Here is a 27245-nt window from a genome sequence, read left to right as displayed (position 1 = left end):
CTTTTGCAGTCTATTTCTGCAGATACATAGAACACCAGTCTTAAAGTATCACAGTACTGTGGTGGTGGTGGTTATAATTAGGTAGTCCAATGCCTATCATATTAAAAACCATGTCTTTGGAGGCAAAATATGACCCCACTTCAAGAGCAGCCCTTCGAGTAGTTAACAGTTTCTCTCGCACACACACATCTGCCCACTATTCATGCTGTGTAGAAATGTCTGCAGTAGGAAATCCTGTTTGAATACACATGACTTTCTCTGTAATCCAGGACCCTTTGCAGTTAGGGCTTGAAATCGTGGGGAGTGCCTGTGCATGTTTGGCAGGCTTCCCCACTGGAGATATTATTCCAATGTATGGAGTGTTGGACAAATGGCAGGGATCTCCCTTTCCTTCTCAAGCAATTTACTGTTTTTGGTGCAATCCATAGGAAGATTGTAACAACCTTTGTTTTGAGGACACCAGTAATGCAAAATTATCTCCCCGAGCCTGGAGAATTTACGCACTTACGATGTGCAGCCTTGCTATATCTATTTATACATCAGCCTGCTGAGGGCTGGCAGAAGAGAGATACTGAAATCTGCCTTTATCGTGTAATAGCCAACATTATCTCTATACTAGACGTGGAGGAGGGAACTCCTTTCACAGTGCAGTCTGTTTCTTTCCTATGCATAAAGAGCTACTGATCTATTTTTTTTTCCTGACTGCTGGTATATATGGACATAGTGGCTACTTGGATATACAGTAGTAACAAAGATTATCTGTTATCTGTAGAAAACTAGATTATGGGACTACTGTTAATGGAGAGAACATATGCATCAGGTTTGGGCAAACAACTGTAAAAGTACAAAACATTTCTCAATGATGTTCTCAATGATGTGCTATGTGCCATCAAGTTGGAGCCAACTTATGGCAACTGTAATAGGGCTTTCAAGGTAAGTGAAATATTTAAGGAGTGGTTTTATCAGTGTGCCCTCTCCTCCATTGAGTTTCTAAAGCTGTGTCAGTATTTGAACCGAGATCTCCTATATCCTAGAATCTTTGTCCATCACTTGGTTCACTGTGCCACACTAATACTTCATCCTTTTAAAAAAAATAATTATCTGATTCACAGGAAAGCTGCTATGACCTCTTCTACTTATGGTAATTTGTGATAGGATGTTTTCAGGTTGAAATCTGATAATGAGCATTTAAGCTCTATTAAATTTTTAGAACTGTTGATTTTTCTATGTATGCAGTTTGTCCTATTTTTATATGTATTTGAGTGTCTTGTATTTAATTTTTGAAAGCTGAAAATTTGATGTGCACAGAGGAAGGATGTGTACTCCTTCCCTGCTACTGGCTTATTTGCCTGCTTTTTTCCTTGTCTCTGACTATCATGCAAGTGCTGGAGATGCCTTCAAAATGGGGAATCAAAATCAAATAAATCACAAGTGAATAGGGTGCATTTGGAAGGAAATAAAGAAAGGGTTTCTGGACATAGAGAAATGAATAGAATTCAAATTTAATTTATTCCCTAGACAACAGAAATTCTTCTCCTTAGTCCATAATTGTTTTAAGCCACCTGCCCCATGAACTACTTAAGATTCTTTTGTTCTTCTTGATTATGCACAGATAAGAGATCACAGTGGACCTTCTTCCAATGTACTAGGGCAGGAAAAACTCACTTGCTAAAAAATGTCCTCTTGTGTGCAACCATGGAAACCTTTTATTGTATCTGGCCGTTTTAACTTCTTGATAATTTCTCAAAGATCTAGGCTCTTGACCCATAGTACTTATTTAGCATGCTCATTTATTGTGTAAGCAACTGATGGAACATTATCTTCCTAATAGCTGGTTACTTGTACAATGGAAACCAGAACTGTAATCCATTGTACCTCATTGCATGTGCCTAGGATGAGCCTTAAAGAAGGCTGTAGCATGGCATGGACGCATGATTTCTTTATCCTTGGTGAATAATGTTTGTGTGTTGGTTGTACTTAAGACTAAATTACCATATATTAGTACAGACACTAGTCTCTATAAGTAGCCCTCTCCCACAGAATTCTTCTGTTATTTCTTCTTTTGTTTTGTTTTGTTTTTTTCATGATATGTATCTGCAAACTGAAGGTACTAAAAGAGAAAGAAGAGTCAAATGGAACTTAAGAAATTTTCTGAAACAAAAATGTACCAAAATCTCAAGTAACTTGGCCAGGGATGTGCCACTTGGGACCCTCCAGATATTGTTAGACTGCAATCCCCTTCAACCCTTGCCCTTGGTTATGTTTGCTAGAACAGTTTGGGAGTTTTAATACAACAACATTTGGAGAGCCAGAAGTTGCCCACCTTTACTGTAGATTAAGTGGAAGGAGTATGTTGCAGGTGGAGGGGTGCTTTACTGCCCGCAAACCCCTCCTCTGTTGCAGACCAAGAAAGAAATGCTGCTAAACAGCTGTATTGGGTCTAACCCATGTTTCTTTGTGACAGAATTGCCAAGTACTCCCATGGGGCTCAAAAAAACCCATTTGGAATTTCCCTGACAGCTAGTAAAAGTTCGGTGGCTTATAAAACTGTTGAGTCTGCTGTTGTCAGAATTCACCAACTGTAGAAAGAGTTGAATTACTACTGCAGCAGTTTATGGGGGCTGGGATTCCTAGCAGTCTTACGAGATACTTTAGGTGCGCGCGTGCGCGTGCACACACACACACACACACACACACACACACACACACACACACACACACACACACACCTGCAGTTCCTCTTCATGTAGCAGCTTGATGCTGAGGTTACCTGCAGGGAATTCAGTGTTTCACCAGTATCAGGACAGTAGATGATTGACAAAGGGACAAAAAAAAATGTGGTGCTTTTTTGCTGCAGTGACCATGGCATCTTTTTTTGTTGGCAGCAAGGGTGAAGAGGAAGTCAAAGAAGGAGGAGGACTCAGGAATTCAGTTTACCTTCTGTTTACTTGGGAATTTGCTACTTTTTCTTGTTTTCCCAGGCAGTGGTTCTTAAATACTGTTTTCCATATATGTGTAAACAACCTTGCTTTTGCTCTCACCAGTTATAAGAGCAGAAAGCTTGTTGATTTAGATGGATTTCTTGACATCATAAAAAGCACTGAAAAAAAGAAAAGCAGAGCCAACATTTTTTCTGCATTATGTATCCTTTTTCTCCCTCCCAGCACTGCTATTCTGACAGGACTCTGACTGTTCTTTAACCTCAGATTTCAGAGTTACATCTGCAGCCTCTCCCTCAACACCTCTTTACTTCAGTTATAATTGGGTTATCAAGGATGTTGCTTGATGTCCTCTTTTAAGTTCATTTTGTCAGCAGTGATAGTGCAGGTAAGGAAGTCTTTGTCAGTGAGGTATTAGCATGCCATACAGTAGCTGCCTTCCACACTTTTCTGCAGAACTTTTACTCCACTCAGGAAAGGGTGAGGTATATATATCCAATATTAAGAATGGCAAAAATCTTCTGTGCTTAGTATTACAGAATTACCAAGGCACACGAAGCACAACTCACAAGAGAAACTGATAACAACAAAAATAACAAGAGAGAAATGTCCCACCTGTGCACAACTAACCACAGCAACCACCCACAAAGTCACAAAGGTCCACCACCAGCCCATCCGCCCACATGCACAGAAGTACACTAAATGAAACAGCCCCCAGAAAATCTCACAAAAATATACATCTTTAACAGAATAAATGCAATAAATAAACTAACCAAATAACATTTTTTTAAAAAATCAGTCAAACAGGAAAAGCACCTGTACCCCTGCACACAGGGCAAAAAAAGGCAACCCCCCCAAAGCAACAAAAGTGAGCAAGCAAAGAAAGGCAAATGTGCAAGCAAAGCCTCTCCCCAACCAAAAGTGATAAAATGTTTGTTTGTTTGTTTGTTTGTTTAACTTATATGCCGCCCACTCTATCCAAAGTGGATATCTTTGGGCAGCTTACCACAATTAAAATGCAATAAAAATACAATAAAAGATAAACAATTAAAATACAATTACAATAAATATATGGGGAGATTTCTGCCTCTCCCACCACTTGATGCCTTTTCTTATTTGAGTCAAGCAGGCAGCAAGAAGCAGGCCAGGCAGCAGACAAAATTCAAGAAAAGAAAGGACTTTAAAAAGAGGGGGAGGAGGGAATTCACAAAGAAATAATGCTGGGGTGTTCCCAAAATCCTAAAGAGGTCCACTGGCACAGGTAGGGTGCCTGATAACAGCAGAAAGAATCAAAAGAACAGAGGGGTATCCTCCTAAAAATCAAAGTAAAAAGTAACAGATTCAACATGGGTGCACAGACAGCCAGGCGACAAAAGTAATTTAAGAAGGAGGGCACTAGGAGCTCAGCACTCAGTCATCCCACAAGAAGAAACTGAAGCAAAGAGCACTCATCAGTCCTCACTGGGTTCCAGACCTTTCTACAGGTAAATTCCTGCTCCTTGCCCTGAATGTTCTGACTGGCTGCTGACAATTTTATAGATTCAGAATTCTACCTCCATCCCACCTCCACACACACCCCAAGACATTCTGATTAGGTGCTAATATCAGCCCTAGTGACACTTTTGAATAAAACATTTCTTAGTCTATTTGGCAAACAAAGGATCAAAGCAAGGTTAGTTGAAAAAGGGGAACACAAAAGAAGCACAAATACCTCTTTCATAAACACAAATCATACTTGTTTTTGAAGCTGTCTTTCAACAGTCAACAAAAGAATACAAATACATTTTTTGTATCTTTTGTTAAAATAGGAATGGTTCATTTCTAAGAGTAATTCTGAGCATCACATGTTTGATTTGAAACGGAGTGAATGTTTCTGTGGTGTACTGTACTTGTTTCTCTTCTCCCCCATATGGAAATAGTTGGTCCTTCAACTGTGGTGTGCTTTATTTTTTAATAGATACTGTAAGGAAGTATACAATAGACACATTTTCCCATCATCAAGTTTCTTTCTTTTCTTGCTCACAAACTTGTGCTAAGGCCTCTTATTTCCTTTCTAGAGTTTTTCATCTGGCCCTGATGTACAATGAGCTCATCTTCCTCCCCACTCTTGAGCTTGTCCCAAATCTGTGAAGAATGTTTAGATTTTTCCAGCCCTCTTCTTTCTAAATTTGGAGTGTCCATGTACACACATGATTTGGAAAGAATGTGGCACAATAATAATTGATGAGAGATCTTTTGCTACACCCCCCAGCTCTTAAGCAAACACATTGCCTTTGACAGATCTGGCCATACTCCCAGACCACTTGCAACCCTGCAGTGCTGCAGAGAGCCTATATGCGTTCGTAAGCATATCGTAAAGGTCCGTTTTTCCTCCTGCTTCACTGAACTTGGCAAATCCATGTATTTTCTCTGCTTCCTGTGGGAGACGCACATGTGTGTGTGTGTGTGTGTGTGTAGACATGGACACATGTATTATACAGGAAGGACTGGTGTATATAGACATTGAGAAATACTCTCATCTTCAACTGACATATCAGGAGCCAATGTTTGTGTCAGACCATTTAATGTTTCCATGTGTTTGTGCTCAGTTATTTAATGGTGCCTGGCAAATGAGCAGCAACTGAGCCCCCACCTTTACAAGTACAGTATGCATAAAGGAAATGGATGAACAAGGAACCATAAGAGTGTATCGTTTATTTGAACTTTCAAAGCAGTCTAGAAACGTTCTTCTCAGGAGTTTATTAAGAAAGTTAAATAGCCACTGGGTTGAGATCAAGCTAAAGTAATGGGTTTCAAAATAGCTAAGCGTTGAGAAGTAAAGCAGAGGAGAAGGGCTTTTCACAGAAAAGACAATAGCTGACAGGACAATTCTGACAGCTTTGGAAATATATAGCCGTCATCGATAACATGATAGCACATATAGATAACACCTTTTCCATCATCAATAACATGATATCACATATAGATACGTAACACCTTTTCCATAGTATCAAAGTAGCCTGTTTTGATATAGTGATACATTTTAAAGTGGACACACTCCTAGCAGTGTCCTTCAAAGAGAATCCAGAAATACAGGCAGCTGTGTTGATCCATTCCTCTCTCCTCCATTTTCTCTCACTGTCTCATTGTTCCCCTTGGTGTACTGTTTGTATACACCCTTACCCAAAGAGCAGCGATACATAGCACAAGATCCAATTTATTAAAATTGGCCCAGAGTCATAAAATAATGAACTGGCAGAGGGCAGTGTAGGAGCTAGCCCACTGGATAGTCTGGAAAGACACAATATTTTGTGAAAAGGAGAGGAAAAAAGCAGCAGATCATGTCCTTAAGCAGCAGAGAAATACTAGTTCAGGCTTCTTTCCCTAACAGATGGAGAGGCAGTTTATCTCAAAGCCAACAAACTGGTTTTGATAGCTTCCATCTCCACCAGAAACAGGTCTGTCATAAAGTTAAGGTATCTTAATGGCCGGTTCAGACCAAAGTCAAGCCACCTCAGAACACTTTACATTACAATAGGAGTATTTCATAGCACTGTATTGAACCCAGGAAAATCTTCCCACTTTATTCCAGCTACTGAGAGGACTGCAGCTTGAGGGAATAGTCTGAATGGGGTGGGAAATAGTGTCCTCTTCTCTGCTAATCAGAGCCCGGGCATGTCAGCCCTCTAAGCAGTAGCTCTACTACTCTTTTGGTTGAAAATCTGCCCACACAAATGTGACAGAACTCTTGTTTATACTGGCAGAACTCTTAGTGATAGATGGCTTGAGTTTCTTGTTTTACTTGCTATGCATCTTTGGCAAATACAAATTGCTGTTGGTCTTCCCTCCAGCCTTGTTGCCTGAGGTTGTGATTTGTGACCATTTTTAAAAGTTAATTGGTGCTTGGATCAGAGACCTTCAAGGCAATGTGTGTTCTGTGATTGAGGAGGTGGAAGCCAGTATCAGATTTCTGCTGAAGGACATTGCGCTGTATTTTCAGCATGAGCAGCTGAATACGTGCAAAAAGAGAAACCCTTGCAACTTGGCATCCTGATCTAATTCCATCTTGGTTTGGTATGCTGCTAATCAATGTTCTCTGCACTGATTACCTATTCTGGTTGAAGGTTGGTTTTACCTGAAATTGTTTTTTTTCAGTATGATTAGTTAAGCAATGTGGGTTTTGTTTTTCAGTATGGTTAGTTAAGCAATGTAAAAATCTGATTATTCCTAATAAAACATAGCTTCCATGTGACAATTGTATAAGTAAACTCAAAGAATGTAGACTAGGAATTCTTTCACATGTAGAAATACTTGGCGGAGGGCTACTGTTCCTGGAGGTTTTATAGGAGAATCCTATAAACATAATTTAATTCTATCTCATAAACCCAGATTCAGATATTTGTTACATGACCATTCTTTGTTATATGTCGATAAGTCACATCTGAGCTATAGCAACACTAACTGGGTGTTCAAGGTAAGTGATGTATTTAAGAAGTGGGTTTACCAGTTATACACACACACACACACACACACACACACACACCCCTTGTGAGTTTCCATGGTAGAGTTGGGGAATCAAACCCAGGTCAACTGAGTCCTAGTCCATTTACTCTAACTCTATCCACCCAGTGGTTCTTAACCTTTGTTACTCAGGTGTTTTTGAACTGCAACTCCCAGAAACCTCAGCCAGCAGAGCTGATGGTGAAGGCTTCTGGGAGTTGCAGTCCAAAAACGTCTGAGTAACAAAGATTAAGAACCAGTGCGACTACACCACAGTACGTATCATACGACAATTCTAGTACCTGCTTAATTTCATAACACTCTTTCTGCACTCATGTTTTAAGATCTCTGAGGGCAGTTGCCTGTTATCATCAGTGCTTATTGTTCTGAAATAAAAAAGGGAGGGGTGTAAATAAGAAGTGGGATGGATGGGGAATGACAGAAGCTGTTTTTCTTTTGTGTCATTAAGTCAGGAGTGACTTATGGTGACCCTAATCGTGCTTTCAAAGTAAATGAGATATTTAGAGAGTAGTTTTACCAGTGCTGACCCCTATGAATTTCCATGGCTGAACTCAGGTCTCCTGAGCCCTAGTCCATCACTCTAGCCCCACTACACCATACCGAGTGTCCACTGTCAAGAAAACCAGGTAGAATCAGTTTCATTTCTTGTTATAACTCCTGCTTGCTTCAGCATTTTCTTCCATAAATGCTGGTTGTCAGTGGGTGTTAATGCGGTAATAACAAAGCAGTTCTCCAGGATCAAACAAAAAAGGACCATTACCTTTTACCACATGAACAGGAATATCAGTGGTCCTCCAGGAAAATTCCTTGCACTTACTGTAGGTTTATTAGCCATCTGTACCTGATTCAGTATCTTCCTCAAGAAGCTGAAATAGTAAAGCATTGACTGCTGGTACATACCTAGCATAACAGCAAGGGTTTCACACATTTCCTCACTCACCTAGAATTAATGAGGTAGAGTGCCAAAACAGGCATGACTGAGACTTCTATTTATTCACTTATTTAAAATGTTGCTATTTAACCCAGCTAGGATTTAAATCAGCTAGGATGGTATCAAAATATTAATAGGTTAGAATGTTAATTGCCAGCAATAAAACTTAAATAATAAGAGCAAAAATTAAAATCAAGGGCTTGAATTCCTGTTGGAAAAGGAAGTTCTTAACTTGGCATCTAAAGGTTATTAGCCAGGATGACAAGCAATTTCCCTTGAGAAACTGTTCAATAGATGGGGGCACTGCTAAGAAGTCCTTTTCTACAGTAGTCACCATACTTCTTATGACATAAAGACTGAACTTATTTTCAATCCTGTTTTCTGTTACAAAGTGAATAAATTCAAAGCAGAAAAGACTAATGTGTGCTTCACAGAAAGTTCAAAGAGGACCTGAAAAACAAAAAGGACACATATAAAAAGTGGAGGGAAGGCTAGGCCACAAAGGAAGAGGGCAGACAAGTAGCAAAGAATTACAGGGATGGCATTAGGAAGGCAAAAGCTGAGAATCATAGAAAAGTGAAGTTGGAAGAGGCTTACAAGGCCATCAAGTCCAACCCACTGCTCAACTCAGGAATACAATTAAAGCATATTTGCCAGGTGGTTTTTCTTTTTTGAATGCCTCCAAAGTTGGAGCACTCATCAACTCCCGAGGTAACTGGTTCCACTGTTGTACTGCTCTAACAGTTAGGAAGTTTTTCCTGATATTCAACCGAAATCTGGCTTGAGCCCATTGTTGCGTGTCCTGCACTCAGGGATGATCGAGAACAGATCTTGTCCTTCCTCTGTATGACAGCCTTTCATGCAAAATTCTTTTAGCCTTATAGGACCTTTCCAACCCAATTATTGTATGATTCTGTGATTCTATGAATAGTGGATAGGACTTAGCAAGCAGGCTTCTGAGATAACAGTCACAGATCTAAGCTCTTCCTCAAAAGCTACAGTTCAGATCACAACTGAGCCATGATCTTTTCACAATATCTGTTGTTTAAGTGGTTGCACTTTTGCAGGTACTCCAGAAGGATTATCTCCCAAACATTTGACCAAGTAGTTCTCCCTTTGCATTAGACTCTGCAACTGGCTGTGTTTTCTGTTGGTACTGTATATGTAAGCACAGTCGCTAAAGGATCCCTAAGCATTTGTGCAGGCTTGAGTTTACCATCATGCAGTCACTTGCATAATGGTGCGATCCAACATATGTGGATATTTATGCTGTGTGAGCACACAATAAGATGTCAACCATGGTATTATATATTGCAAAGTATTATCAAGGTTTGACCTTATTTGACCTCATTCAACTCCTATAAGACCAAGTGTGCAGAAATGGAGGCTGTTGGCAGAAGTGTTTTCTTAGCACATCATTAACACCCACTGTTACCAAGCATTTGACAGGCTAATACAATGGAAACCGCACCTACAAATGTTACAGAAACATTTTTAAGCTCTAGTATTGAAGTGCCGTGCCCGTTGGCCTCAGTAACTGATGGCTTCTATGAGCTAGAATGCACTTAAACAATAGGGAAACCTTATGAAATGAAGTGGATAGCCCATCTGCCAAGTGACATGGAGCAAGAATAAAATAAAATTGTTGCGGCACCTTTAAGACTAATGTGTTTATTTTGCTGTGAGCTTTTGTGGATTGTAACCCGCTTCTTCAGACAAAGGAAAACCTTTGAACAAATAAATATTTTTCAACTCCATATGTCTAAACCAGTGGAAATTTTCTTAGTATTTTACTCCCTGAAAACCCTTTCTAGTAAACATAGGTAGTACTGATTGAGGGCTATGCCAGGAGCTTAACCAGCCAATTTTTTTCTCAGAAATCTCAGTGTATTATTTCCAGTTTATGAAAATAACAATTTGTTAACCGGCAAGGATAAGATGTCAAGCCTTCCCTGTCCTTTATCTGCTACTAAGGGCCCTGCCTGCTGAATACCTATCCCTCCCCCTTCAAACAAATACTCTTCCCTGAACTCTCAGGTTACTTATTATTCTTCAGGTGATACTTAGTTGTGTGTTTTAACCCTTGATATCTCTGCACATTCATTAAATGTTGGAATATCAGCATTATGGCATGCATAAGTAGGCTTCAATCCTATGTTATTGTTGGGACTAGCCATGGAAAATCCATGGAACCCAATTTTAATGTCAGAACTCAGCCTCAGAAGCATGAGGTCAGAAACATGTAAGTCCTGAGAAGCAGATGTGGCTGATGACATAATTAGACTTATGTCGCATAAAGTTCTACACAGCATTTCAGCCATTGTGTTGTACCCATTTAGAAGGCATTGGTGAAAAACAAGTTTATAAATTAAAAAATGTTGTTTCAGAGCAGAATTTTTATCTTTGTCTGAACTGTATATGATACTTCGTTCATGTGAATACAGTATAGTCTTAGGAGTTCACTTTCTCAGAAATACAGTGGGGTCTCTACTTAAGAACGTCCCTACTTAAGAACAATTCCACTTAAGAACAGCTCCATTTGCTAAATTTTGCTTCTACTTGAGAACAAAAATCCAAGATAAGAACAGGAAAAAAAAACTTTCCTGCTCTTTTTTTAACCTTAGGTCATCTTAGGTTAAAAAAAAGTTCTCCCCCTAGTGGTAGAGTACGTATTAACCAGCTTTGCATTAGTTCCTATGGGAACTAATGCTTCAATGTACGAACGCACCTCTACATAACAAAAAAACAGCCAGAACAGATTAATTGGTTTTCAGTCCATTGCTTCAAAATTAGCTTCGTCAGAAGTGCTTTTAACACTGAAAAAAATCCCCCTCTAGTGGTAGAAGCAGCTTCCCATTAGTTTCTATGGACGGAAAAGAGCAGATACAGATTAAATGGTTTTCAATGCATTCCTATGGGAAATGCAGATTCTACATAAGAACTTTTCCACTTGAGAACCACCTTCCAATACGGATTAAGTTCTTAAGTAGAGACCCCACTGTAGCATAAAAAGAACTGGCATTGGAGAACCTGATTTTGTAATCCCACTGAGCATTTCATATAAGTTTGTCAATTCATACAGAACCAGGACCAAAAAGAGACAGTATTGTAATTGTTGTCTAGTATGTGAAGATTTTTCATTTAATATTTACTGCTTTTGGCCATCTTCCATATTGCAGCTGCAAGTTTTTGTTAATGGTGAGATCTGCCTGCATATTCAGTTAAGCTGAAGGTTTGTCTACATTCAGAGAAATTTTTGCAAATACCTTTGTCATTTAAAAATGCTTTTTCATTGTTACTTACAACTGTCAAATCCATCTGTTCAATCCAATTAGCATATTGTATCCTATTTTTTAATAAATACAAACCTTCCTACAGATTTGTGAGAGAACTAGTCTTGGCCTAAGAGCAACAAGAGCAACTGGGTTTGAATTGTCAGGTTAGCGGTTGTGGTAGTATGTGCCTCTACTTCTGAATGGGGAAAATGTGACCCTTTAGAATTAGATGGTGTTGGATCTTGTCTCCCATCAGTCCTAGCCGGTGCAGCCAAAGGCCAGATGTAATGGGAACAGGAATTCAGTGTCATCTAGAGCACTGGTTCTTAACCTTGGGTTACTCAGGAGTTTTGGACTGCAACTCCCAGAAGCCTTCACTACCAGCTGTCCTGACTGGGGTTTCTGGGAGTTGCAGTTCAAAAGCACCCGAGCAACAAAGGTTAAGAACCACTGATCTAGAGTACCAGTCGTTCCATATCTCCTCTACATATACAGTGATCTTTCAGAGTGGAAATGCTTCCGCAGAACCCACACAATAAGAAATTTGTTCCCACAGACCAACTGCTTTATGCTTTCTTCTCCCCCTCCCCAAGGTTGGGAAATAACATTTTATGCAAAAGTGGGGTGACATTTTTCCAGGGTATCAGTTATATTGTGAACTTGACACTATCCTTGAGATCAATGTCTGCTGCCATTTCAGCAACTAGAAGACAATAGGAACACTGACCTTAATTCATCTAGCTGCTCTTTAGATCCATTCCATTGTTATGCTCTGCATATCCTTGAGGAAGGATTTTCTCTCTCTCTCTCTCTCTCTCTCTCTCTCTCTCTCTCTCTCTCTCTCTCTCCATCCCTTTCTGCCCTCCCTGCAGACTCTTGGCCTTGACTTTAGAAAAAAAAATTCTTTAGAGGCAGATTGTGGCTGGCCATATTTATCCCCAGTTCTCTCTGCTTTATTATGTAATGTTGAAACATTAATACAAAAAGAATTTTTCCCTGAGAAGAACTGACTTTGTGTCTCAAATAGATTTGCAGACTTGGTTCTGATAACACCTTAGAGAGGTCTCCCCCAGGAGTATAACCAACCTTTAATAAGATTAGCTAAGAAACCTGTAGCTTTTTAATTTCATATTTCTCTGATATGTAAAAATGTTGAGCTGGGGTATAGAAAAATACTGCTAAGATTAATAAATCAAAGTCTAAATAATAATTCTTCTGAAAAGGGCTTTAAAATAAAAATTGATGTTACCCCTGCTGAATTCAACATATTCTAGATATTATTTAAAGTTGCAGGATTGCAGGTTGCAAATTTGAACCTAGCAAGATCAAATTTCCTTAAATAAACAACTTCATATACACATGACACACATTTCTTTTGAAAGAAACACTGGGAAGAGTACACTAGGTACAAATTTAGTATGCAGGTATTAACTCAGGACTTGCCCAATTAAAACAAAATCAGCTGTAGTAAAGAAATTACTTGAAAGGAGGTGATGAGAAAAACAAAAAACAAAAAATCCAAGTCTTGGTTGTCGCTCTAGGAATCAGTTGTCTCTCCAGATTATAGTTTGGTAACCTGAGAAGCTCCTGTCCTTTTCCATCATGTCCAGAAGCTGAGATCGAAGTGATTTAAGAGGCCCTACACGATGAATCTGGACTTTGGCTCACATCCACCCCAGCTTCCAGCTTCCTCCCTTTCTGAATCAGCTGAAAGTGTGTGTGTGTGTGTGTGCTTGTGTGAACAAGTCACACCCTGATCTTTCCCTCACTTCCCTTCCTGTAGGGGAGATGGGAAAGGAAACCAAGATGAGACACACCAGGAAGTGTGATATCTGCCCTCTTGTTGGCATTTTGATGTTCTTGGCTTATCTTTGGCAGAAGCATGACGCAGAAGGAGTGTGGAGAATGGTGGCTAGGGTTACTGGCAAGGGTTTGGACTGCCTTTCACTTGCTTTGAAAATATCTGGCTGTCAGGAAATACACTCGCCAGCCAAAATCTTACATACGTCTGAGTGGTTCATTTGGAGAGAAACTGAGCTAAAGCATGTGCTGAGCAAATTTTGTTCTGTAACCTTCAGTTTGGTAATGGTATCATCAGAATATGTTTTTCTCATTCTATAATTATTCTTTGGAATGCAGTCACACCCACTTTCTTCTCCCAGTCTTCTAAACCAGCTTTTCTAACAGTGGGTTCAAGAGCAAGGAATTGGTAATGGTGGGACAAAAAAACTGGAGGAGGGTGCCACAATCGTACAAAAAGGCCATATCACTTCACACTTGATTTTGGTACACAGCAGAGAAGGCAGGGATGGGGATGAAAAACATAAAGAACTTGTGACCAGTACTTCCTTCTTTGTGATAAAACTGTCCTCATTTTTCTTGTTGCTCTCCTCATACAGTGGAAAGACCTAAAACTGCTATTGTTAGAAATATTCCTTTTTTTAAAATGGAAGTTAAGCAGCTAAATTAAGGTTCAGAAATAATGTATGTACCCTTTGGTACAGAAGTGGCATGCTGAAGTATTAAAGGCAAACCTTGATATTGCAGACTGCTGTGACTATTTTCTTCTATATCTGAGCAAGACTGACTGCAAGTTTCAGAGTGCCAGTTTTTTAAATTACGTTTTTTTTTCTGGTGATGCTTGATGATTACTGTGCTTCCTTGACAGGGGCTGGACTCAGTGGATCCCTTCCAGCTGTGCAGTTCTAAGATGATGATGATGATTAATACTGCAAGCAGCAAGTGTTATTTGCGTAGGTCTTGAAGTTTGCTTGTGGTGCTGCAAAGAGTACATCAGATTCTGTCTCTTTCTTCTTAAAGTGCCCAAACAATTCACCTACCACTTATGTGATGAACAGAGAGAAGGGGAAGTCCTCATAAAAGACAAGCTTTATGGCAAGGGTCTTAATAAAGCATTCAGTGAAAGAAATCATATTTCTAGTTTAAAGACATGAAACAGACACTTTGTTATTGCAGCTCCCCATTGTGGCTTTTTCCACTGGCAAAGATAAATTTCTGGCAACTCTAGTCTAGGTATTGGGTTCCAAATGTAGTTTTCTATTCATGTTAACCAGGCTTTTGCTCGAGTCTTATATTTGTGATGGATGGGTGGGAGTATTCCTTTTCTAAGTAGTTCAAGATTTAAGACCAAATGTGCACATTGACTTGTAAATGCTTGGTCATTGCATTTTCAAAATACAGGATGTTTTTTCATGTAGCAGTAGTGTGTGTTTGGGTCCCTCCCCCCCCCCAATAGTTTCAGAAAACAGTTTTCAGATATAAACTGGGTAACTATTTTGTTTAGGTAAAAACCTGTTTCACCAAATGAAAAGATTACTATGGTTTTAGAATACTAGGAAAACAAATGGAATGCCTCTCTAAAGTGACGTTCTCATACCTCAGTTTCTTTGTGGTACAGTGACCTGATGTTTTGGCAGAAGGGGCAAAGTTAGAATATCTTGAGAGTCAATGAGGAACAGCATTTAAAGTTTTGGTGTACTGCCTTTTTTTTCCAACCATGACCCTGTTTTACAATGTCAGAAGCTGTGAGTGTGTGCAAGTGTGCATGCATATTTGTTCTCTAAACTTCAGCCCACATCTGACAGTAATCAACCTCAAATTTGTTACAATAACAAGTCTCATTAGAACACTGGTTCCAATCATGGAGTGAGAAGGTGGGAGGGTTTATTTAATGCTGGTGACTTCATCTGGAGTGATGTCACTGTTAGGGAAAAACACTGAACTCCCATGAAACAGTTCAAGTTTAGATTCCTTGTCTTTGCAAATCTTTGGATTTAAAGAAACAAAGCATCCTATCTAGAATGTCTAGTCCTGTGCAGTCCTCAATAGAATGAATAGAATGTGTAATCATTTGGTCATAAATGGGCATAGAAAACATCAGACCATTGTGGAGATGTGTGTTTAAAGAATTCCAAGAGATCTTTAGAGGCAAACAGCAAAAATTGGCCAGTGCTCTTCTATCAGTAGAAAAAGACTGTCAGACATAATAAGGGTCTTAGGATCAATAGCGTGATGGTCTCTGGCACTTTAACTATGCTTCACACCACTTATTGATCCAAGTAGAATTTTGGGCTAGGAAACAACCAAGCACACAGTGGAATGGCAAAGCTTGACTTAGCAGTAGTGAGAGATGCAAGTCTTTCCATGCTTCGTTTTTGCAAACAACAATGAAAAAATTCCAAAGTTTCCCAATTATTGTACTCAACAAAATCACAAGAGTTTTGTATGTTTCTTTCATTTTGGCACTTCTTTTGTAAAAACTTATGAGGAGTGAGTTATGTAGGCTTGTTGCACAAAAACTTTGGGTTTTGCATAGAAGGCAAAAAAATTGAATATTTAAAAAGTTTTAGTGTGAGACTTTCCATTTTTTGCAAATGCTGTTGCTGACAAAAAAAGATTCTGGGTTGCTTTTTTCTCCTGTAGCAGGTAAAAAAAATCTTATAGGAGTTTCTTCTCTCTCTCTCTCTCTTTAAGACAAAAATGTTTTATTTGTCAAGACACTATTTTTTTAAATTTGAGAATGAGAAAATTTGTGAGCATCCATTACATCCTTTGTAATGGTTGAAACTGCATGCCTTGGCTTCTGCCAATCCTGCTGTTTCCTTTATATTAACTGCACAGATGTCATGGAACACAAAGGGAATAGAAAAGGGGAGCAGAGTATAAATTTTCAGGCAATACTATTTTAGACTGTGGAAGAGAACTGCTTAATGCCAAGTCAGATTGCTGATCCTTTTACCTCAGTATCATTTACTCTAGGGAGGACAGCACATAGCCTGTGAGCTGCAGTTGTGCCTCTCTTGTCCATGTAAGAGAAGGAAAAAAAATGCCTCTACAAGCTGACATGCGCTGATTATATGTTAAGCAGCTTCATTCCTTCAAGCAGGCGACAACACACTGTTTGAACCAGCTCTGTCTCAGGCTGCACCCTGGCAATGCCAGAAATTGAACCTGGGATCTTTCCCACGTGCAAAGGTTTATGCAATTAGCCATGTGGTTCAGTATTTCCCTCAAGATTTATGTCTCAAGACCACTGAGATGTATCACCAATGATCTGCAGCCCATATCAATACTTCTTTCTCCCATTCTTTGTGGAGGCTGGTCCATATTTGCCTGTAGTCAACCCCGCTCCAGGAAAGCTCACACTGAAATAAAGTTGTTAGTCCTTGAAGTGCTACTTTTTTAAAACAGTTTTTTTACTTTTTACTTTTCTTTGGCCAAATTACTAGTCAGGAGGCACAAATATATGCTCCATGTATTGCGACTGTATAACTCTACATACCACAGTGCAAGAGATAATAGAAGAGTGATACTTTTTTAAAAAGAGAGTGGAAGAAAAAAGGAAAGCCACATTGGAGCAGACCAAACGTTTGTCTAGTTGATCTTCCTTTTCCTGCTAGATACTTCTAGAATGCCTGCAAACAAGTCATGAAGGCACCACTTCTCCCCAGTCATTCACCCCTCAGCAACTGTTATTTAGATAACTGAGGTTCCATTTTGCGTTTTTAACTAATAAATGTTGATCGACCTGTCTTCCATAGCTTGGTTCCTATTTAAAGCCATTCACAAGCCCAATTTAAACTGGCCCTTAGCGTTTTGTGTTAAATGTATATTTGCATGTGTATCTTTGTGTGTTGTTTTTAAAAGACCAGCCATGGTGGCTTCCAGTTTGGCTTTGGACTGCCAGGCAGGTATAGAGAACTTAAATTCCTCCTAATGTTATGGTCCTGGTAAAAAGAGCGGGGGGGGGGGGGCTGAGGGAAAAGGTTATCACCACTAAGGTTGTTCCCTGCCTTGCTTAATCTGTATCCAGACTAATATTGTTATGGCAGCTTTATTTCATTTAACTTGCACCCTGCTGTCCTGGAACAATGTTTATGTTTATCCTGTACATAAGTCTTGCCTAGTTAATGTTGGAGTAATGGTGCAAAGACAACTGTTACATGAAGCTGTTTGAAAATGAAACGAAGACACTAGGTAGGAGCCACTTGGGACTCCTGCCTAGAAGAGCCTTTAAGATTTTGTCTAGGGAAAAGTGTAGCTGAATTTCAAAAACACAAGCACATTTGTCTCTGTCTCTGTCTCTGTCTCTGTCTCTGTCTCTGTCTCTCTCTCTCTCTCTCTCTCTCTCTCTCTCTCTCACACACACACACACACACACACACACACACACAAGAGAAGAACTAAGATTAAGTGAGACTGCACTCAGCCCCTTGAAAAAATACCTGCAGCAGTTTAATTTAATTGCACAGGTTCCTAGGACCAGTGCAGCTTGCTGCTCTGCCCATTGTGTGACCCTTTAGCCTGCTTTGTGCCAATGATTTGGGGCTTAAATGAAGAAAATGCAGCCAGTGGATTAAGTGGCCTGCACAGCATTTCATAGTTTCTTATACAGATCCATTAACCTGTCAAAACAAAACACACCCAAGTGGCTTCTCTTGTTCCTGCCGACTGCTGTTCATGTGGGTTTTGAAACAGCAGCCAGGGGATTGGTGAGGGGGGAAAAGGGATGTTGTCTCTTTAAGCAGCTGAGCAACCCGTATGCCAGTGGCGTAGCTCTTGAGTTAAACTGCATGTCTGTGTGCTGAGTAAGGAATGCGGTTGCATGCCTAACCCGTTAGCTATGACTGCTCCTTGGTGGATCGGCACGGCTGTTGCTCATGTGCTGAGCTCATTCAGGCTCGCTGGAGTTGGCGTTGCTCATACACAAGGAGGACAGAGAGGAGGAAAATAACCCTGCTGAGAAAGGGCAGGAATATTTCTTTCCTATTGCCTTCTCCCCTTTTCCCCTTTTTTCCTAAAAGCTCGATCTTAGGGTACCTCTAGCTCTCCCTCCCCTCCTTTTTTTTCTTTTTTCTTTTTCTTTTTTTGAAAGAAGAGGCTCCCTCCCATCTCTGCCAGCTGTTGTGTTGTGAGGGCAGCTTTTGGAGAGCCACAACCCAGCTGCCTGGATGCCTTTGGATGTTATGATTGCTCCCTCTGAGGACCAGCTCTGGCCAGACATGCACAAGGGGCAAATGAAGCTGAAAATCAGGGTGAGACGGATGAAGCAGAGCAGGGACATGCGAGGTTGGTCCCCTGGATTATTGCTATTGTTGCTTTCTTTTAGGTGCAGATGTGCATGAGGAGTGAACAGAGAAGGGGAATTAGTGGGGGAGAGGTGGGTTTCTTAACCTGAATTGTGTTCTGTTGTGGACTGTGCAATGTAGATGAGAGACAGAGAGAGAGAGAGAGAGAGAGACCTGGTATCCTGCAGTCACTGGATTAGTTCAGCAATACAGTTATAGGATTTTGGTGGTAGTAAGGGCTATAGAATGCCTATTTTTCAGCATTTGCGAGCACACATTCACTCTAAGTATGCATGCAAAAAATATCTGCAAAATTTTATTTCTGAGCAAACTTGTTCAAAACTGGACTGCCGAGAATGTCACAGTATAAACCATCTCTCCCTCCCAAAAAATAATGAGCAGATGTGTTACTGTTTTAGGGTCACTGTGCTGCCTAGCAGTGAGATGGGTATCTAGTGAAGATGGTTGCCTGAGTCCCTTTCTAGTGCTGTATGTGCAGTGTTGTGGTACCCAGGGATGCTGCTTATTTACTTTTGTTTAGGAAGGCTGGGATTTTAAAAAAATAATACCCAAAACATTTAATTTCTCTGTAACTTGCAAGAGCATAAAGCAAAAGCACCGTGGGGAGCTCGGAGAAAGGAGGCAACTTCTTCTTCTTCTTCTTCTTCTTCTTTTTTATGTAACCCACCACATGTTCACTTCTCTGGGGCAAAAGGGTAGGGAACAGAGGAGCTTTTCTGGAGACATTTCCGTGCATAAGAAAGCATCATAATTCACGGCTGCCTTCTTTAGAGGTCACTATTTATCAAAAATGATGCACAAATGGAAGGAAGGGAACATGAAGGGAAAATGTAGAAAGCAAGAGACATTGAGGAAACCATGAAAAAGCACAGTGCTATTTTGCAGCATTTTAAAGGCTCACTACATTTTCTTTGTTTCTCACTATGAAGGATTGCATTTTTCTCTTGGGAAATTATTTCTCTATCTAAAAGGTATTCATAGTGGCTTATAACTTGCAGGGCTAGTTGAGAAGAGGTATGAAAGGCAGCTTTTTAAAATGAGAATGACCTGCTTTACCAAATGGTGGGACTGAAACTTTCCCATCATTCCCCCATGCTTAACAAAATGGGCATCCTCCTACGGCACTTGGAAGTCTTCTGTGTGTCATGAGATGCATAGCCCAGAGATGGTGTCATTAATAATAGGTCATTTATGGATATGACACATTTCTCTTTACTTAGAACAAGTAAAGCTGGTCCTAGTAAGGTACATTAGCCAGAGGAAAATCCAGACCAGCAGCTAAAAAACCAAATACCCTGTAGCTGGTAGTTGGCTTTTGCTTTGTTTTGTTTTGCTTTGCTTTGTGTAAGAAAACAGAATAGTTGTGTGCCAGCTTACATGAGCACTATATTTCTGAGAAATATAGCTGTTGAGGGTTCAAAATGCAAAATTAGAAAATGAAAAATTATAGAAAGTGAATATGGAGTCCTTTTCCATGCTCTTTTATGGATCCTCTTGGGTATAAAAATCAAAGCTTCTAATTCAACAGAAGCAAGCTCAGTAAAACAATATCTGTATCTACTTCCTATCCTCTCTGTCTTCCATAACAATACACATAACCATAATTGTCTGTGTCCAATATTGGATGTGTTTGAGATGCTTTGGAAACAGCAATGGAATGGACCGAGTTCCTAGGAATGAAATACTACTTTGTTTGGATGTTGGGAGACGGAAAAATAATTAAATTTCTTGTTCTTTTAGGTACATTTTGAGATAAGTCAGGTATGGCATTTTAAATTATATAATAATTATGAAAATAACAAGGAACAGAAGGTGCAATGATAGTAGGGGAGAAAACATGTTTCTGTCAAAATATCTGAACTGGGGAAAACAGAAGTGCATTGGTCCAGAGCAGGATCGAGAAGATGATGCTGGAGGAAGAGGACAAAGATGCCAACAAAATGGCAGAATGGAGACAATGGAAAGGGCTTGAAGAAAGGAGATCAGATAATGCAGTATAGGAAAGAAGTGAGAACCAGTAGAGTAGGAGGTTGTGAAGGAAAACAACAGCCTACGGAGACTTTATAGTACAATGATAGAATTCAAATAAGAACTTGGTGAGGTAAGATCCGAAAGCCACTTGAAAGGAGGGATCAGGAGAAGCAGTCTCAGAAGAGACTAAGAGAAAGTGCCAAATTTTCGTCAGAACACTGCTTTGACTGCCATAAAAAGGTCAGTGTTTGGCTCTGACGAAGCAGCAAATCCTGCCCTTGCACAAGGGGCCAGTGAGGCTGCATCAGAAATGTGTTGAACATTCTGGCTGCCCTGATAGTACGAAAAAGGATATTATGTAGAGTTGGCCATCGTCCAGCAACAGATGAGCTAATTGAACTGATATAAGGAGAGAAGCAGCATTTGTTACTTGTGGGAGGATGCCAAACCTGTCTTTCGCTAATCCTGTATGGGAGGAAGAACAGGGGGAAATGCTGCTGCATGCAGTGAACTTCAGCATCATGAGAATGATATTTTGTTATTTCTGGTCTGATGCCTAAAAATCACACTCTTCAGTTCTGACTTAGTTCCCCTTTGTTTATCCTAATCTGAACAGTGGCCAAGTACATTCAGTGAAACAGCATGCTCACTTAATATATCTCACATTTTAACAGATATAATTATATCTGTATGTATATCTCTATGTGTGTGTGTGTATACATATACATATACATATACATACACATACATACATACATACATACATACATACATACATACACACACACACACACACACACACACACACACACACACACACACACACATATATGTGTGAGATATAGAACAGCCTTGAAAGTGGTGTCACTGTTTTCCCCTTAACATGGTCAGGTATATTATAGAATGAACAATCCTTTTAGGTAAAAACATAAGCAGTGTTTGCACGTGACCTAAGATTTTTTTAATGTTTTTTATTTTGTTCCTCTGTAGGAATAAAAGAGCCAAATCTAGGCTGCAATTAGGTGGCAGGGTGATAGCAGACCCCATAGCAAAAAGGAAGTGCAGTCGTGAAAGCCAAGAAACTTGCACTAACAGGAGGATTGTGAAAGATTTTCAAGGACTGCAGACTCATTTTTGGCTTGCCTTGTGATACTCATAGAGACCTCTCTTAAGCAAAAACAACCCCCACTTCATTCTAAACAGGATATAAATACTTGAGGAAATACGGTATTAGAGAATACAGGACAACTTTTCATAGGCCTAGATGTTCCTCAGACCTTGTCCTGTGTGTAAACTAGATACAGTAGTTTAAAGGTGCTGAATTGATTCTTGTTGAACAAGAAGGAAAAATGGGCGGGGAACCTCTTTCTCCTTGCTTTGAGAATAATGATTTGGATATTTGGGACTTCTTCTTTCTTTCTTTTTTTTAATCATGTTCTGTGCATTTCATTGGATATCTCAGCCAACCATTCATCCCTGGTATCATTGGGAAGTTTGCCTAAATAAAGAAAATTCCCTTGACTCATCAAGAAATGAAATTACAGGCACGTGGAAGGCTTATTCATATGTTCAGCAGATGAATACGTTACAGCTTTTTAGTCCTCAATATTTTAGATTATTTCTATTGCTATAATATTCAAGGGCTTAAAACTTCAATAATAAGATTCCTTTTAAGAATAACAGATGAGCAAGGATAGGCAGAGGTACTAATACCATGTACATATATTCATACATACCCTTTTACTGTGCTTCAGTTAATTTTAAGGAAGCATTGTCCTGATTTCAATGAAAATTATTACCACTCTCGTGTCACCTGCAGATGTATGTAGAGAATTTTAAGTAAGTAGAAATGGTATACTTTTCCACGGTATACCTTTCCACGAATCTGAGCATGCAACTAACTGTGAATATTGGGGGGTGATTAGGGGATGCACATTTTATGTTACTTTGCACAGTTCTTTTGTATCGCATGGAATTGTGAACTTAAACACAGGGAACTATCCAAAAGACAGACATTTTTGAAATGTGAATTTATCTCTGATGTTGAGAATTTCTTTGACTGAGTGATCAGCAAAAAAGTATTTGGGAAATGACTAACGGTCAAGAAATAAGCAAGCACCTATAATTCAGAAAGCTAAAATACTTTGGTCATATTGTAAAAAGTGAAGAGTAACTGGTCATTCAACGCAAAATAAACGGGGAAACAGGAAAATGGTGGAGTTCTTGGCTGCAGAATCTTGAAGATTGGCTTGGATGCAATACATCAGCATTTGTAGCTGTCATATAACCATAATGGCGTCCAGGCTTTGGTTGGGAAGAAATGAGGGGCGGGAAGAAGATTAGAGGACATTCAAGAGTCACTGGCCTGGGTTAAAACTTTAGTAGATACCTCTTGTTGCTCTGTTTCATGTTTATGCATTATAAAAACGTCTTTGGCACCAGCAGGTTGAGAGAACAACTGGAGCTAGATGGCATAAGTTGCCACAAAAGTCTGTGAATGTGCGCATGCATTTATGTATGTGTATATACTGCCCCCACAAGCATTTTTGAGAACGTCTGATACTGATATAACAAATATGTTCTAGAAGGAAAGTCTAAAAGAATTGATGAAAAATATAGATAATCCATTAAGTAACATAATTGGAATGTTGGAAGAAGTATAAAAAGATATTCCCCACTGACGAATGTGGTGGATTTACCTAATTTCCCAGAAAATTTGAGGAAAAATTTAGGTAAGGTTTTGGCGGAATGGAGAGCAATTAAAATTAAAGACTGGGTAAAGAGTTTTGATAAAGTGAGAACAAAAGAAGTATTAAGAGAAGAAACATTTACTTGGCTAAATATAAGACAGTTAGACAACTGGACTATGGTTTGGATAAAAAAGAAAGAGAATGTAGGGCAATGACTGAATTTGAAGAAATTATTGAGAAAAGAGATGAAATTAATACCAAAGAAAAGGGATAATAAGTGTGATATATAAGATGTTACTTGAGGATGAATATCAAATAACAGCATTAAAACAAGTATGGCATGGAGACTTTAACAAAGAAATTAAGGAAGTAATTTGGAATGCGATATGGGGGGGGAAGAATAATGAAAAACATGTCAGTGAGAGTAAAGGAAAATTGCTACAAAGTTGTATGGAGATGGTACTTAACATCAGCGAAACTGCATATGATGAATAAAGAGCTATCACCTCTATGTTGGAGATGTAAGAAGGAAAAAGTAACATATTATATGTGGTGGACACGTGAAGAAAAACAAAAGGAATGGAAAATGGTATTTAGTGAGATAAAGGAAATTATAGGGATAAATATATAAAAAAAAGTCCAAGGATAGCTTTGCTAAACATAGTTAGAAACTGCCAAATAGAAAAAAAGGGTAAAGGAACTGATTATAATTATGGTGACAGCTGCAAGATTAATAATGGCAAATAACTGGAAAAATAACAAGCAGTTGAGTTTAGAATAATTGGTATGATGAAATGTGGAATTTAGCAATCAATGACAAGCTGACATGTAACTGAAAGTTGGAAAAGGACAGTTGAAAGATAATCTTTTTAGTCAAATTTGGAACAAATTTATAGAACATCTATTTTTAAAACATAAAGGATATACCCCACCAGAAGAATCAATACAGTTTTGGAAGGAGACAGGATGCACAAGTTAAAACAAGAAACGAAATTCTGAAAACAATCATAGGTACATGTAGTAAATGTACTGTATTGTTATATAATTCTGAGGGTTGAAGGCAATATAGGACAAATGTGATGTGGGGAATATATGTGTTATTTATGTTATAATTTTATATAATAATACTTTTTTAAAAAGTAAAGAACAAAATTAATTAAGTAGTCATCAGAGCAAAGAATTAGGAATTACAAAGGAGAGACCAAAATCTGGTTCTTAGCATAGTAAATCACACTAGAGTACAGTAAGCCCATTGAATCATTGGAGATTTATTGAGTCAACTCCTCTGTAAGTTCCATTGATTCAAATGGGCCTGTTCTAACATGGATCTACTATGCTGAAATAAGTAACAGTTAGAGTGGGTTTATTTGAATTAATGTAACTTTTAGAGGAGTTGACTCATCAAATCTACATTGATTCAATGGGCCTATTGTAGTGCAGTTTACTACACTAAGCAACAGGATTTTGACCATTGTCTGTTGCAAACTCATAGCTAAATCCAGTTTGTGAAAAATGACAATATTTAGAAAATAAAATAATTAAAGATGTGGAGGGTGCTAATATGGTTTCTTTTTGTTTCAAGCTCTTGAAACAAACAATTTTCAGACCCAACAGTACTGTATTACTTTTGAAATATTTGAATACAATGATTATATTTCTCTTATGCCTTTGTCTTATGAGCTATGGTTAGTACTTGATTAAATACTAGCTTAGTACAGTCATTTCTCACTTTATTGACTCCAGTCTCAGTGATGAAAAAGAATTCTATTTGAACTCTTGGGATTCTCTATAGTATTTCCCAAGGAAGGTGATAATCAGCAGGGCTCACTCGTACCTGCTGAGAAGCTGATAAACCATGAGTGAGTCACTTGGGATTTGTTCTTGGAGGAAATTGCAGAAAGTCCAATGTATGCCTGTGAGTTTATTCTGTATGCTCCCCGGGGGTCCAGGCATTGGTTGTCCTGCTGTAGATACCTGTAAATACCTTTTATGGCCTTGAATAACCCTCGTTGCAACCCATCTTCATATGTGTGTCCATGTGGATTCAGGGCATCATCATTGCTAAAAGGTAGCTCTTCAAAGCTTGAACATGATGGATAAAACCAATGGACTATGGGTATGGCTACGCCAACTGCAGGGAGCAACGATCCAATCAAGCCAGACCATTGACATGGAAGTGGTTCCTGTCCATATCATGACACACCCTCTGCTGAATAGGGGAAGTGGAAAAAAATCTTTTACTGTATATGTAGACTGTTACTGCATCAGTTTTTTTTTTTAAAAAAAATCTTTGCCTTCTCTTAAAGCACCAGTTGAAAAATTGTCTTCAGCCGAAGCTACTACAGTGGATTCAACTGCAGGCAGTCTCTTGATTGGCCCTTTAAAGCAAGGCAAATATTTTTAATGGCTGACATAGCACATCAGCAATAGTCTATATACAGTCCAATTTTTTCTTCACTTTCCCTGCTCCTTGCCGAGCAGGGGAAGTAATTAATTTGCCAATATCATGAAGTGGCTGGCTTGTTAGACCACTTCAGGATATTGGTAAATTGAAAAAGGAAAGCTTGCTTTGGATTGGTTCCAGCAATCACATGCACTGGAACTAATCCAAATGAGAGCAGTCTTACCCACACTAGAAAAGTAGAAGCCCCTTGACAGAGGCCAGAAAGGAGTGAGTAGGAACACTCTGGGGGTAGGCTAGTGCTCTCTAGCAAAGACGTTGTCTGATTGCTATCTTTAAGAATGCAGAAGCTCGTCCCTACAGTTCTCCGAACAGCGGGCTAAACAACCCATATAGTCACCCTCTAAATTCATTTATCAGTCCTAACTAGAGTAAATGCACTGAATTATTGGTACTTACAAAAATATTAACAAATATCACAGATTCATGGGATCTATTCTAATTGAAGTTTAGGATTGGATTAGCTCAATATCTTGAACATGACCTAAGTTGTATGAGAAATATGTTCAGGACTGCAAGGAGTTCTAGTTGTGTGCCCAAGATACTACATGGTGACCTAAATGGGGGTTCTCACAACGAATCAACATATTGACAATGTACAAGTTTTTGATCTGTACAAAATTATATCCTTGGTGAAGCAGTTAAGTAACTACTTTAGCACCTACCAAGCTTACAGCTCAAGTCACATCATAATTCATTTTTATAGAGCTGCCTAACAAATAGTAGGTGTTATATAAAAATAGAAAACAAATTTAGTGCCTGAACAAGAGGTACTGCAAGTGGCCCGAGCACAGCTTTTGCGGGTATGGGTTGAGGCCAGCCAAGTGTGTGTTTGTGTGGTGAAGCAGAGGATTTTCTTCATTAAATTTTCTCTATATGAGGCCACAACAGGCTGGCTGCATTTGTCTGTAGTTGTGCTATTGGATATTTGACAGTATCAGGGTAGCTGGCTAATCAGATACAAGAGGCTCTTAAACATAAATTATTCATTTATTTTATATAAAAGTTATCAAATGGATTTTTCTCAAAGTGATAAACAATAAAAAATACCATCTCATAGGTATAACAATCCAATAGATAATCCGTTTTTAAACAGCTGCCTCATTATGCTCACATCAAAAAAGTTAAACTGTGGTGGGATTTGATCAGAAAAATTAATCTTGGAAAGTCTGGACAAAGAACAGTGTTTTAGCACCTGACTAAAGTTTGTAATTGTTTACTCATGCTTTAATTTCAGGGGTAGTAGACACTGGACTCTGCTCCCACCCCTGGTGCAGATAATTGATTTCACCCAAGACTGCCTGGAGTAGTGAATTTACAGCCATATGTTACACCTTTGTTATACTTCCCTGTATTAGCAATTGGAGAG

At 39.1% G+C, this 27245-nt stretch overlaps 1 protein-coding gene across 3 annotated transcripts in view; it reads left to right on the top strand.

The window, feature by feature from the left end:
• Positions 1–27245, top strand: part of DUSP8 (dual specificity phosphatase 8) — a 96712-nt gene that overhangs the window by 55599 nt on the left and 13868 nt on the right. The window contains exon 1 of one of the 3 annotated variants that reach the window (XM_020788744.3): positions 17917–18734. The exons of the other annotated variants lie outside the window; for them this stretch is intronic. Coding sequence (XP_020644403.3) covers positions 18617–18734 — 118 coding nt within the window. The 5' untranslated portion in view covers positions 17917–18616. Of the gene's footprint in view, positions 1–17916; positions 18735–27245 lie in introns of those variants that run through there. 3 annotated transcript variants of the gene reach the window in all.

The sequence above is a fragment of the Pogona vitticeps genome, chromosome 1, assembly GCF_051106095.1.
Source record: "Pogona vitticeps strain Pit_001003342236 chromosome 1, PviZW2.1, whole genome shotgun sequence".
In the NCBI taxonomy this organism is placed as follows: Eukaryota; Metazoa; Chordata; class Lepidosauria; order Squamata; family Agamidae; genus Pogona; species Pogona vitticeps.
Note: the sequence above shows the minus strand (reverse complement) of the source record. Positions and strands in the feature narration are given on the sequence as shown.